This window comes from Galeopterus variegatus, unplaced genomic scaffold, assembly GCF_000696425.1.
Source record: "Galeopterus variegatus unplaced genomic scaffold, G_variegatus-3.0.2 Scaffold717, whole genome shotgun sequence".
In the NCBI taxonomy this organism is placed as follows: domain Eukaryota; kingdom Metazoa; phylum Chordata; class Mammalia; order Dermoptera; family Cynocephalidae; genus Galeopterus; species Galeopterus variegatus.
The window spans coordinates 48377-63008 of record NW_007726828.1 but is presented as its reverse complement, the minus strand read 5'-3'; the positions used below and the strand labels follow the sequence as shown (position 1 = coordinate 63008).

At 38.7% G+C, this 14632-nt stretch overlaps 1 protein-coding gene across 1 annotated transcript; it reads left to right on the top strand.

Annotated features, from left to right (window-relative positions):
* The first annotated feature begins 304 nt into the window (after positions 1 to 304).
* Positions 305 to 9521, top strand: LOC103589730 (rho-related GTP-binding protein RhoJ-like). Its single transcript, XM_008571771.1, has 2 exons — positions 305 to 929; positions 9207 to 9521. The coding sequence occupies exons 1-2, from the start codon at positions 752 to 754 to the stop codon at positions 9293 to 9295; spliced, it is 267 nt and encodes an 88-aa protein (XP_008569993.1). The 5' UTR covers positions 305 to 751; the 3' UTR covers positions 9296 to 9521.
* The last annotated feature ends 5111 nt before the right edge of the window (positions 9522 to 14632 follow it).

Sequence of the window (14632 nt, the reverse complement as noted above, 5' to 3'; positions counted from 1 at the left end):
GAACTCCCTCAAGTTCTACCAAATGCAAATCATCACATTGTGCTCAAAGTGATCTTCTTCATCCTCAGGATGGGATTCTTGACACTGGCAATGACTCCTTCACCTGCACAGATTTGTTTGGCTGCCACCTTCATACTCAAGCCTTTTTTCTAAAGGTAAAACATAGGTTTTCGGGGCCGGCCTGGTGGCATGCTGCTACAGTGCACCACTTGGGAAGCGCGGCAGCGCTCCCGCTTGTACATTTCCTTCAAAATTCCTATATGGAATGCAGCAGGAAACCCATGATTTCCTGACACTCGGCACGCTGGAGGAAGCAAGGGGAAAAACTCCACTGAAAAGCCCAGCTTTCCTCCATGTTAGATATGAAGTGGAAAGTGAGGAAGATCTAGCAAAATTCCACCGTGACTTCAGCCAGGCTGGAGAAGAGGAGAGCAGAGTGAAACCCTCAGGCTGCTGAAACTTCTAGACTGCCAGGAAGCCCCTAGAATTCTGTGAAAATGAGGATTTCTTAACTCAAACTGATAAGGAAAAAGAGACAAACCCTTTTAATAATTCCCCCAAGTGTATGTTACTTTTGTTTACCGGTATGGTAAGCAATAGGGCATATGCTAGCCTCGGACATGTCTGTATGATCCAAGGTGACCAAAGTAAGGCAGAGTAAACTCAAGCCTGGCATTCGATCCCCACTGCTTCATGTGCTTTGGAAGCAGCAACAGCAGCAGCAGGAGTCACAGCAGCTGGAGCCGCAAGAATGAACTGCAAAGAGGGAAATGACAGCAGCTGCGGCTGCGGTGGCAACGAGGAAAAGAAGATGTTGAAGTGTGTGGTGGTCGGGGACGGCGCCGTGGGGAAAACCTGCTTGCTGATGAGCTATGCCAATGATGCCTTCCCAGAGGAATACGTGCCCACTGTGTTTGACCACTATGCAGGTAAGAAAAAGTGGGAAACTCTCTGCATCCAGATGAACCATGTGGGAGGTGATACCCCAAGTTCAGAGGGGCCTGGCTTATTTCTAATATCAGTATGGGGATATAATATCAGTATTGGCAATAACCAGGTAGTTCAGTGTAACATACAACCAAGGACTTTGCTGGGGTTGGTGGGAGAACAATTCATGCAGTAATTTGTATTTTAACACCTCTTTCCTCGCTTAAAGCAAATGAGTAACACTGGGAAAACACCCTGAACTGCCCTGTAGGTTTGGGGGCCAGGGGTTTTATTCAACACTTGCCTGAAGATTCATCAACTTCTTATTGTAAACATTTTATGATGTAGTGTATAATTCCCTCACAATTATTTTCTACAAAAAGAAAAATCACCATTAGACACAGAACTGGTAGAAGAAATACTCTTGCCACTTATTATGCCACCTCATGCCATTCATAAATGAAAATTCTAAGATTAATAAATAAAACACTCATTCTTTTCTATAAAAATTGGTGCCATAACACTTTACTTTCATTTTCCTGAGGTTGCAGATGGGAGAAAAAGTATTAAATGTTTTAAATATCTATTTGGCAATCTGTAGCTTAGATTTAAAAAACATTTTTAATTGATATGCTTTAAAAAGTAAAAATAAAAATACAAATGAAATCTGAATCAGCTATGGAAGGTATGTCCCAAAAAGGCAAAATTGAGCATAAAATATTTTAAAGCATGACAGTTAAGATACTGTAGTCACAACTTAATTCTTTCAGTGGACCTTTCTGAAATTTGTAGGTATACTTCTCAGTGTGATGGCACTATCTAAATTTTTCCATTTTGACTCTTCCTTTTTTCTCTTATTTCCAAAACAAATCTTATTAAGTTTCTCAAGTGCAAGTGCATAAAATTCTTCAAGCGTACAGTAGCCTAAATTTTATAATTTTTTTGAACACAACGATCAGCACCATAAGTTATTAGAGACTTGAGATTTTTGTAAGAGGAAAATTTCTCTTCCTTCACCCCGGCTTTTAGTCTGCTTCAGCAAAGGGGAAATGGTCCACAGAAAACCAGTGTGAGTATTTGCTTTGCTATGTGGCCATTTGAAATCCTCCTTGTACAGGAAGTAGCTTCTTTTCCAGAGCTAAACGATCACCTAAGACCCCTCTTCCTCCTACATTTAATATTGTCACATACGACGGAGCAGACAGGGAGAGAACTACAGTGAATAGAATATCCATTTCCCAGCAGGTTTTTCTGTATTTGTAGAAATTAAGAGCAAATTTCAATGCTGGCTCCCTTTAGCTTAGATTTAAAAAACATTTTTAATTGATATGCTTTAAAAAGTAAAAATAAAAATACAAATGAAATCTGAATCAGCTATGGAAGGTATGTCCCAAAAAGGCAAAATTGAGCATAAAATATTTTAAAGCATGACAGTTAAGATACTGTAGTCACAACTTAATTCTTTCAGTGGACCTTTCTGAAATTTGTAGGTATACTTCTCAGTATGAAGGCACCATCTAAATTTTTCCATTTTGACTCTTCCTTTTTTCTCTTATTTCCAAAACAAATCTTATTAAGTTTCTCAAGTGCAAGTGCATAAAATTCTTCAAGCGTACAGTAGCCTAAATTTTATAATTTTTTTGAACACAACGATCAGCACCATAAGTTATTAGAGACTTGAGATTTTTGTAAGAGGAAAATTTCTCTTCCTTCACCCCGGCTTTTAGTCTGCTTCAGCAAAGGGGAAATGGTCCACAGAAAACCAGTGTGAGTATTTGCTTTGCTATGTGGCCATTTGAAATCCTCCTTGTACAGGAAGTAGCTTCTTTTCCAGAGCTAAACGATCACCTAAGACCCCTCTTCCTCCTACATTTAATATTGTCACATACGACGGAGCAGACAGGGAGAGAACTACAGTGAATAGAATATCCATTTCCCAGCAGGTTTTTCTGTATTTGTAGAAATTAAGAGCAAATTTCAATGCTGGCTCCCTTAAACTTTTCTGAAAATATAATGACTATGCCCAGAGAAGAATATTTTAATGAGAACAAAATAATGAGAAGAACAGATAGACTTTCATCTTGAGAAAAAAACTAATTATAAAATTTGCTGGTCTGTGCCTTGAGACAGTTACTCAGATTCTTGTCCTAAAAACATCTTAGCAAAAGTTATTTATTCTACACCTTCTTTCTGATAGGAAAGGGTAAGTGTCTAGTACCTTATTTCAAAAACTTTTAGATCAAAGGTGGAAACCAAAGTCTAGTAAAGGGAGAGGCTTCAAATGCTTACAAAAATTTATCTAAATCTTCATTTATTGGGTGAACCAATTACAATGTATTGTAAGGAAGAAAGAGGATAAAACCATCTTTAGAGAGAAAGTCAGCCTATTAAAAAAACACATTAGAGATTAAACAAAGGCTGAACCACAGAAAGATTCCACTAGGATCAAATTATTTTATATTTCAATTATGTATATACATACTGTTGTTTGAGCATCAAAGCACCTTAAAGATTTTGACTACTAAAAAAAAAAAAAAAGATTTTGACTACTGTGTTATTATAGCTCCCAAGAAATCACAGCCACTGTGCCCAAAGCAATACTTTGCACATAGTAGGCATTCCTAAACATAGTTGCCTTGATTTACAATTTGTACATCTTTAAGTACATAATTATCTCATCTGCCTTCAGTACAATTGAAAAGTAAATACAGACATGAGACACATACACGTAGGATCATAATGAAATGATCTTTTCTATGAACAGAGGGATCTCCATTACAAAGACTATCTCCTTCCACTACCACCCTCCTCATATGGGATCTGCTTGAATGGAAGTCCTTAGGTAGTCAAATGAGAATCTACAGTCAATTGTAAAACACCTAAATGCCCTCTTCTCCATTTGGATCCATTATCCAGTTCCTGGGCCCCACTGGCTCACTCTAAAATGACAACCTGCAATTGGGCTACTGAGCCATTAGAAAATTGCATTTTAAATCAAAGAGAGCCCATCCCTTGAGGAAGATTTTTCACTGATAGCTGCCCATCCCGGCAAGTGGAGATATTACAGTAGGGATGAAAATACAACATACTGCTCAAGATCGGTGAGCTCTGAAGCCAAATGGCCCAGTTCTAACACTGGTTTTGCCATTTACTCTGTGAACTTGAGCAAGTTACTTAACCTCTGTGCCTCAGTTATCATGAATAAAAAACAGGGACAATAAAGGTATTAGATTGTGAGAACAAAATTCATTAATATATATATATATATATATAAAGCTTTTAGAACATACGTTAGGTACATGGTAGCTATTAAGAATGAGTTCTCAACACTCGCATAAAGCTATGAAAGGGAAGTAAAATGTAACTACAAGAGACTACGACAAGGAAAAATGTACTTCCAAGAGTGTCCTTCAGAAGAAAAAGGTGTAATGGAGTGTATATATTGTCCCTGTAAAATAGTTACCATGTCCACTGATAACTGACGAATATGTCTATCTATACGGAGCAACAGTAGTGGGATGTTAACTTGCATGACTGAGTGTAGAAAAATCACCAACCAACTAGAAAAAGACGGTTTTGAGTTTTTTGAATCCTGGTTTTATGAATAGATTAATGCCCTCCTTTGGGAGTGAATAAGTTCACACTTCATTAATTCCCACAAGAGTTGGTTGTTAAAAGGAGCCTGGCACCTCCCCTCTCTCTCTCTCTCTCTCTTGCTTTCTCTCTCACCATGTGATCTCTGTGTACACACCAGCTGCCCTGCAGCTCTCCATCATGAGAAGAAGCAGCATGAGGCCGCTGCCAGATGCACCTGCCTCCAGAATCACGAGCCAAATAAACCCCTTTTCCTTATAAATCACCCAGTCTCAGGTATCCTGTCATAACACAAAAACAGACTAAAACAGCACTCCATGACTTGTTCCTGTTATCTCTTCAACCTCATCTCGTAACGCTCTCCTCTAAAGTATTTCTGCTGTAGTCACACTAGCCATCTTGCTATTCCTCAAACACACCAAACTCCTTCCTTCCTTGAAGATTTTATACTTGCACTTACCCAGCCTGACACTGTTCTCCATATCTTCCTTAGCTTCGATGGGCCACACTACTTAATTCACATGTATACACACACACACACACACACACAGACGCACGCACACAGTCACTCCTTATCCTGCTACATCTTTCTTCATAATATTTAACACTATTTGACAACACATAATGTATTAATTTGCTATCCACAGCTTCTAAAAACAGAGCCCAATACATGAGACTCTCAATAGATGTGCATTGAATAAATGAATTGATATGTCTTAATTATCTTAGTCCCTTCAGAACTTAGATAGTTCCCAGTCCACTAAAACTTTGATGAATAAATGAACAAATTGCTGGTCCAATAGTTATCTCTTTAGGAATAAACAAATAAAAATATTTATTAAATTTATTATATTTTTGAACTATTCTGTTCACATTTTAAATAGTCATTTTATCTCCACTGTAATTGTAATACAGCATTAAATTTCCTTGACCTAAGTGGATAGTGTCACATCTATCAAATAGTGTAATTCTATATGTGTAAATGTCACTTGGGATTCTTCCATTTGCATTACATTCCATAGCTGACCTAAATTTTGGGTGGCCACTCAAACACTTGTAGTGTCTATATCCAGAGCATATTTCAGAGTAACCCTAAGTTCAACTGAGAGTGAGTACTAAAAAGTAGGGCAATGGGATGACAGCAGAAAGGGTCACTGGCATTTGCTACAGGTGTACCCCGGAAATATCTCTGGGCCCTGCTTTCTACTCCCTATCAGGGATGACTCAAGATGTCCTAACAACCCTCAGAGCTTTGACAGCTTACCACAGAACAATCACATTTCTTCTTGCATCTTATCTATATCCTATCTTTAGCTTTGAGTCTTGGAGCAGACCCCTTACTGGAAAATATTCTTATCTATTGATGTTTCACATTACATATGTCATAAGGATAAGACTTCCATTTGGGGTTTAGTTAGATTGCATGTTGAGTGAGTTGGATCATGTGCATGGTTTGTATGTTTGGGTTCATGGGTATATAAAACAAGCCAGTTCCAGTTGAAATCTGTTTGTAATGTTGCCAGGTTTATATCATTTTCCTCATCCTCTGTATTAAAATTGATCATGTATGTGGATCTTTCTTCCGTCACCCACTGCTCCTAGGGCTTTTTCATCTTGAGCCATCAAATTTGGAAATTTACTTTAAGCCATTATTTACAAACCCAGGCTACCTATGCAGGAAATTAACACAATTCATGGAAAGGAGGAAAATCCAGTTACTCTATCAGCTGAGTGAGATGTAAAAGGAAGTTGTTTTCACAGAGAGCTGAAAGTCAGGTCTAACTTTTTCCACCTAATTAAATAGTTATTTGCCCAAAGTAGACTCAGTCACAACTTTAATGGCCAGAGAAGGAGGGGGTGGGGGTGGGGCTGAATAATGTGCAATCCACAGGGGGGGGGAAATAACATAAAAATAATAAAAAGTGAATGAAAACAAGGTCTCATGCTTATTAATGGTTGTGACATAGTTCTGCCCATTGGGGAAAATGTACTCAGAAGTTTCTCTTTTGCTCTTTTTGAAGATAACTGAGAGTGTCTGCAGAATGGATGAGATTCATTTTTTGTAAGCTACAAGGAAACCTAAAGCAACTCTCATGGGACTATGAAATAAATCACCAGGTTCTTAACCTTAGACAAAAATATAAAAGAAGTTTGTAAAAGAGGAGACAAGAACAGGCCAGTTAAATCACTCACTCTGTTTCTTCTAAGTGCAATGATAGTCAAAAACCCAAAGTTTCAGAGGTATCCAATCCCCTTGTATCACTTTCAGGGCATTGTAATGTGTGTCTGATGCTTTTTCTACACTCTGGGAGGCCACACTAAAGATACAGTGACAGGAGTCATATGTACAGTTTCCTCTCAGTCTATGTTGTGATGCTTAAGAGAGCAAGCTCACTCAGAGGCTTCAGGGGTGGAAACTGCACTCAGAAAGCCAAAACATATTGCAGAGATGGAAAATCATGAGCTGCTTCTCTTAGGAGTAAGAAAGAAGGAATAGAAGAGGGAGAAAGAAAAGTGAGTAGCTGTGGCCAGAGTGGCATAAGAAAACTCATGTCCCCAGGGCTGGAGATTCCATCTGCCACCCCTGACCGTCCTGCATTCCAGCTTTACCTGGCAACAAACTAAGGACTGTGGCCAATTCAGGCCTTGGTGGACAGGCTCCCTGTGCATAAGACATTTAGTTTCACACAGCCTGGCTCCCTTCACTATCCAGGTTAGGAAATGCTTCGGGCCGCCCGGTGGCTCACTGGAGAGTGCGCCGCTTGGGAGCGCGGCGACCCTCCCACCGAGGGTTCGGATCCCATGTGGAGACCGGTTCCCGCTCACTGGCTGAGTGCGGTGCAGGTGCAGCACCGAGGGTTGTGATCCCCTTGCCAGTCCCCGGTACGGGCGCGACACCGAGGGTTGCGATCCCGTTACCGGTCAGTAAAAAAGACAAAAAGGAAAAAAAAAAAAAGGAAATGCTTCATAAAGTTTACTACCTAACTGCCCATTGTAGTTGGGCTTCGGGTAAGCTGTATTTTATTTCCGAAATAGCTTTTTTAGAACTTGCATGTCTCCCTCTTCTTGGGGGCAAATAGCAAATTTGGCTCTGAGATGTTCAGTAAATTGAATGTCTATGTATTTGGATACAGTTGCCCTGCTCTACAAAGGCAGCATGAAAGTGGGCAACAGACAGAGGCCTCTCAGGAAAAGACAAGTAAGAAAACTCAACAGAAACTGTCTCCCTCATTAATCCTGAGCACAAGATCCACATGGATCTGTGGAGGTCTTACCTCCTGTGTAAAGCTACAGATTCTGATTTGGCTGAACATCTACTTTCCCACAAACAAAAATCCGTGACACTTCTGGGTTAGTTAGCAGAATCCAAACAGTTAACTTTCCGGAGATAAAACAGGATAAATCCCATCATGAATTCAATAGGGGCCAACTCTGAGTCACAGCATGGCCTGGTATTGTTTCTGAATACTCGGAAGTCTGTCAACTTTTTGGATGTGCTCGATTTTCACAAAACAAAAGGACCTGATTCTCATGTATTTACTTAAGCATTTTGTCTTGGTTCACAATACAACTTTTTTCTACAGCATTCTTCATTCCCAATCTCAGCATGAATTTCACTTTTTGGATGTGCTCGATTTTCACAAAACAAAAGGACCTGATTCTCATGTATTTACTTAAGTATTTTGTCTTGGTTCACAATACAACTTTTTTCTACAGCATTCTTCATTCCCAATCTCAGCATGAATTTCATTACAGCCATGTGTAAACCTACAAGCAGTATATCGGTAGTACTTATGAAACTAGATTGCCACCAGAATATATATTAAAAACAATAACAATAGCTATACACTTATATGGTCCTTGCTATGATTCAGGAATATCTGAAGTATTTTCATACATCAATTCATTGTCTCCTTACAATGATCCTATGAGATGCTATTATTCTTTTAATTTTACTGATGAGGAAACCTAGGTACAAAAATATTAATCAACTTTCCCAAGGTTAAAGCATTGGTAATGGAGTAAGTTAAAGTCATGGAATAGTAAACAATGTAAGTAGTGTATAGGTTTGATTAATAACATTAATCAAAAAGCCATTGTTAGTTAGGGTATACTAACCTGCTATAACAAATAGACCAAAAAATGTAAGGAATTAATTCAATGGCAGGGTATTTCTTGTTATGTTATGCTTCTGGGCAGGTATTCAAGTCAGTAGAACTGCTTTCCTCCATGTGGTCATTTAGGGACTCAGGCTCTTTCCATCTTGTGACCCTGCTATCCCCTAGGATCTCATAGTTATCTGCATCTAACTAGCCTAATAAGAAAGAATGTGGAGAAACTTGAAGAGAAGGTTTTATGGGCCTGGCCTGGAAGTGACAGACATCATTTCCAGTCATACTCCTTAGCAGATAACTTGGTCACAAGGTCACATCTCACTCTAAGGGAGGCTGGGAAGAAACCCACCTATGTGCCAAAAGAAGGGAGGAATGAATTTTGATGGAAACTAGCAATCTCTGCCTGCATTGGACTCTCAGGCCAGCAAATATCCTTGCACACTTTTTCCCACAGGTAAAACAAACTCACCCTTTTCCCCAGAGGAACCATCCAGAGTCCCATTCTGTCACCACAAACAGGTCAAAGACCAGCATCTGTAACTGATGTACTGTTTTCTCCACTTGATCTAGGTGAGGTTCCCTGTGGTCCAACAGAAGACAAATTATCTGCCCCAGATACATATCACCCCTTATACAATGGTGGAAAAGGAATGGGATAACCAAAATGTTCAAACCCCCCTATAGAAAAGGAAGAATGGGACATCGCAATAATAGAATCCTGATGGCAATCCTGATGGCAACTTCTATTTGTGGAATGCAGAAACAATCAGTTTTCCAACTCTGTAAGGTCGTTAATATCTGTGTTCTATCAATCTTTGTATAAAAAACAAACAATGCAGCTCTTCCCTTTCTTGTAACACCTTGCTAAACACATAAAGTAACAATTAATGTACACTAACATTCTGGCTTTTTCTAGTCTTTTCATAAAGTGCTATGGACTCAGTAGGAACTAGGTTTACCTTCCAGGTTTCACAGACAATAGTTTTACAAAATGTTTTGCCACAGTATAACATAGCTCTTCATCTCTCCAACCTGCTGTTTACTCACCATCTGCCACCTATCAGCTAAGCCAACAGCACACTTTCTTGGGTTTCTATAATGATGGTGCCACACTACTAGGTAAGCTAGGGTGCTGTAACAAATAGACCCTAATATATAATGGTTCAAACTAGAATTCAATTTCTTGATCACATAAGAGACCTGGGTAGGTATTTGAGTTAGTGATATGGTTCTGTTCCATGCAGTCATTCAGGGATCTACTCTTTTCTATCTTGTGACTCTGTCATTGCCTAAGGGTTTGTGTGCTCTGTATCTAGACAATGGAAGATGAAAGACTATGGAAGAGTGAGGGGCGGAGTAGGCACACAGGTGTCATGCATCTCTTCTGTTCACATTTCACTGGAGGGAACTTAGACAATAGGCCACACATAATTGCAAGGAAGGCTAGCTATGTGCCCAAAGAAGGAAAAAACAGATTTTAATTGACACAGTAATCTTCACCATAGTCACTAAGCTGAAATTGCATATATCAAATATAATAGTCACAGATAAACAACATAAACTGCCCTAGTGCCATATTTAATTAGCTATTTATTCAACTACAAATGACATGCCTGTATTTCCTAGACTTGCCTAGTCATTAAAAAAACCTCATTGTCAGAAATGTAGATTCTTGGATTTATGCCAAGGCTGCTAAATCAGACTCTTTAAGAGAAAGGGCTCTGAATATGAATTTCAACAAACATCCTAGGCATTTCTTATTAGGTAGAACCTCCAAAACTGCCATTTTGTAGTTAAAAACCATTTGAATATCAAAAATTCATATAGTTTAAACTAATATAATTTAGCAAGTTCAGAAAACCCTTCTTTATGCTATAAAGGTGCCTATAAATCAAGCCAAAGAAGCAATTTTATAACCAAACATCAATCAATAAAAAGCAACTTAAAAACAGATATACATAAAAAATGTCTTGACTTAGGACTTTCTAACATTGTGTAAAACACAAGAGGTTTATTTTAGAGCCTCTCAGAAACAGCTTGCAAATCCCTGAATGAGAAAGCAGGTGCTCTCAAAAAAAGATCTGCACCCATGGCTGGGACACAGAGAGAGGTTGGAAGAAGGAGAATACAGAAAGCTGAGAATAATATTTGGGGTGGCTGGTTCAGGGTGGGCAGAGAGCCTCAGAGATTCAGAACAGAGGCAAGTAGAAACTGTAAAGCATAGCAGTAAAAAGACTAACCAGGCGGACTTGTGTTCACCAAGCACCAGCTTGAGCTTGGGCATGAACACAAAGCTGCATAAGTGTGAATTGCTGAGCCTGCTGCCTATAAAATGAATAATCACCATGACTGTGAGACCTTCGGAAGGGTCATGGAGGGAAATCAGAGAACACCTACTCTCATGGGAAGAAGTAAAAGAAACCTGAAAAACAGGAAAGAGCCTGGGATCCTTGGGGTGGTTTTGGTACAGTTCTGTCTTGGAAGCTACTATTGATCTTCCATATCCATCCAACTCCATGATTATGAAATGAACAGTAAACATCTGTTTCTCCTCTGCAAATCCTCTGTGCTTCTTCATGCTTTGACTTAACATTTGGGGAAAAGGAGAAAAAACAGAAATGGAAAACCTCCTACAATACAATTTTTCTGAGTCCAAAAAGGCTTCTGCTTAGGCTAGGATCTGAAAAAGAGAGCGTGTAAATCCTGAGAGAAGCAGAAATCTCCTAGCTAGAACTCAGCTGCCCTTGTCAGGACAACCAGCTGGCAAGCACTCCTGTTAGTGGGGACCAAGCTTTCCTTTGGAGCATCTCCAGCTGTTTTAATATAAATTGGTAAATCAGGACTTAGAATGTGATTCTACTTGCAAACATGAGAGAAACAACCCTCTGTGTGGGCCTGAGCAGAATACACCGTAATGAACAAAACTGGTTCCTAATCTTTTTGCAGTGATAGTTAGTTTATTGATTAAAAAAAAAGCAATTAGCTAATATTAAGTGGCTGAATCTTTCCTATGTGTCAAGTCCTGTGTTACTTTTGCTATCTTGCTTGAGCCTCACATTACCAGTAGGGAGTAGCAGGTATCCTCATTTCGCAGACCAGAGAACTGAAGCTCAGAGAAGTAACTTTTCAACATCACAGGGCTAGGAAGTGGCAGGATTAGGATTCAAATCTATCATCTCAAGTGTTACTTCCTCAGGGAGGCCAGACCACCCTGATTAAATAAGGCTCCCTTTCAAAACCTGTTTATTTCCTCTATAATTATCTCATGTGTTTATTTAATTGTCCATTGCTTGTCTCTCCCTAGAATGTATACTTCCTGAAGGCAAGGTTCTTTCTGTCTTGTTTACTCTCAGGTCCCCAATGCCTAGGAATGAGCCAACAACACAACAACCACCCAGAAATGTTTGTTAAATGATATAATGAATGAACAAATGAGTGAGTGAATGACACCCAAGAGTCTCACTGTCTTAACCACCGCACCACAAACTGAAGTTAGCCCCCTGCGTGAACAGTCAGAATAATTTTCGATGTTGAAATTATTTGATCCTCCCACATCCTAAAAGGATATATCCTAAGCATCACGAACATACATTCAAAAAAGATTGTATTGGCCTTATTTAAAATTTGTAAAAAAAAATTTTAGTTTTCTAGGGAAAAAATTCCAAAAGGTTTTGCTTCCAGTCAAATTTCAAACTTGTGAATTCTGAGTGATATAACTAGGCATAAAATTGTTTTACAAAATTTTTTTTCAGGGCCAGCCCGGCAAGCATCACGAACATACATTCAAAAAAGATTGTATTGGCCTTATTTAAAATTTGTAAAAAAAATTTTAGTTTTCTAGGGAAAAAATTCCAAAAGGTTTTGCTTCCAGTCAAATTTCAAACTTGTGAATTCTGAGTGATATAACTAGGCATAAAGTTGTTTTACAAAATTTTTTTTCAAATAATGAGATTAATTAAAAGGAAAAATAATAAGCAAGTAATTTCCTTAATATATGCCAGGCGTAAACCTCCTAAGAAATATGAATGATATTTATAAAAGGCAACTATTCATTTCTTAGAACATGTACCAGTTTTCAGCTGGTATGCTTACAAGAGAAGTAATGAATATGTTCATAAACACTAATAATGGGGCACTTTACATTTGTCAAACGCTCACTGGCTGAGCGGGGCGCGGGAGCAACACCGAGGGTTGCAATCCCATTGCCGGTCCCCGGTCCGGTACGGGGGCAACACTGAGGGTTGCGATCCGTTGCCGGACACGGAAAAAAGACAAAAGACAAAAAAAAAAAAAAAAAATTTTTTTCAAATAATGAGATTAATTAAAAGGAAAAGTAATAAGCAAGTAATTTCCTTAATATATGCCAGGCGTAAACCTCCTAAGAAATATGAATGATATTTATAAAAGGCAACTATTCAATTCTTAGAACATGTACCAATTTTCAGCTGGTATGCTTACAAGAGAAGCAATGAATATGTTCATAAACACTAATAATGGGGCACTTTACATTTGTCAAAGTATTTCTCTTTCTGTGCCTGACTCGTTTCACTTAATATAATTCTCTCAAGGTCCATCCATGTTGTTGCAAATGGCAGTATTTCATTCGTTTTTATAGCTGAGTAGTACACAATGGAATACTACTCAGCTATAAAAATGAATGCTAAATCTTAAGTGTCAATTTGAGGCATAGATTTTGCTGTAGACATTCTGCTCTATTCATTTCATTCATTCATCCTCTTAATAACTCTCCATACCAGGCTCTTTCTTTTACATAAACCAAATCTGTCATGCTACAGGTCAGAGTCATTTCCTCTTCCTCAATCTCAGCAAAGATAGAGAAAAGCTCACTACCATCCTCATTAGAATGCCTCTTAATAATGGGCCGGCCCGGTGGCGCACTGCTACAGTGCGCCGCTTGAGAGCGTGGCGGCGCTCCCGCAGGTGCGGGCGCAACACCAAGGGTTGCGATCCCGTTGCCGGTCCCGGTCCGGTACGGGCACGACACTGAGGGTTGCGATCCGTTGCCGGTCATGAAAAAAGACAAAAAGGAAAAAAAAAAAAAAAACAGAATGCCTCTTAATGTATTTGAAGACCAAGGATATTTCCTCCTTGTTATCTTCAGAAGATATACTCAGATCTTCCCAAGTCCCTTCATAGTTATTTGACCTATTCTTTCCCGTTTTGGTAGGAATAGGCATCTTAGCAACATGGTTAGGTGCAGTCCTAACAGGATGTAGAAGCCTAGACTAAATAATCCTTTATATTATCTCTATCTTTTGCGTTTTTCCTCTTGTTGTTCACATTAATTTAGGTCAGCCTAATGAAATGTAGAGAACTGAAGTCATCAACATGAGCATACTACATTTTCTCTTCCAGCATTTTAATAAATCTCCATTAATTATCCCTAGGTTTATCTACATTATAATATGTTAAGTCTTTCAAAGGATAGAATTTCTTTGGATCCCAGAATTAATAAAATTATGGGATCTTTAAATAAGTTCAAGGGCGACATGTAGCACATTGAAGAGCATACTCAATCTTGATTCCTTAGGTCAACACATTTTTTGGCATTATAGAAGACATTTTGGTCCCTATGATTACCATAGATCACTGTGTTTTATATTAATAAATACTCTTATCATTGTAAGAGATATTCTCATATTACTAGGATTTAGTATGCAGTAGATTTCAAATCATCCTGTTATTCTTATGCTTCATTCACTTCCCACCAGTTGACACATTAAAAGGTTATTGAGGGCAGTGCGCATCAGCCAAACATCCTGTTTAGTAACCTCACCAATTACTACAGATTGAATTCCAGTTTCACAAAAGACATTCTATACCAGGGTGATCTAGAACCCAGTAGATTTTTCTGGACACAGGAAAAGAATTTCATGCACCAAGCTATGAACAAACCCTGAGGCGCTTAGAAGAGACCATAAGTTACTTTGGACCCTACTACATCATCAACTAACTTTAAGTATATTAATATACTT

Bases quoted from the DNA above. Each gene is read 5' to 3' on its own strand.
- LOC103589730 (XM_008571771.1), top strand. From the start codon at position 752: ATGAACTGCAAAGAGGGAAATGACAGCAGCTGCGGCTGCGGTGGCAAC. The intron at 930-9,206 runs GTAAGAAAAAGT...CACTTGATCTAG, and splicing joins TGTGTTTGACCACTATGCAG to GTGAGGTTCCCTGTGGTCCA.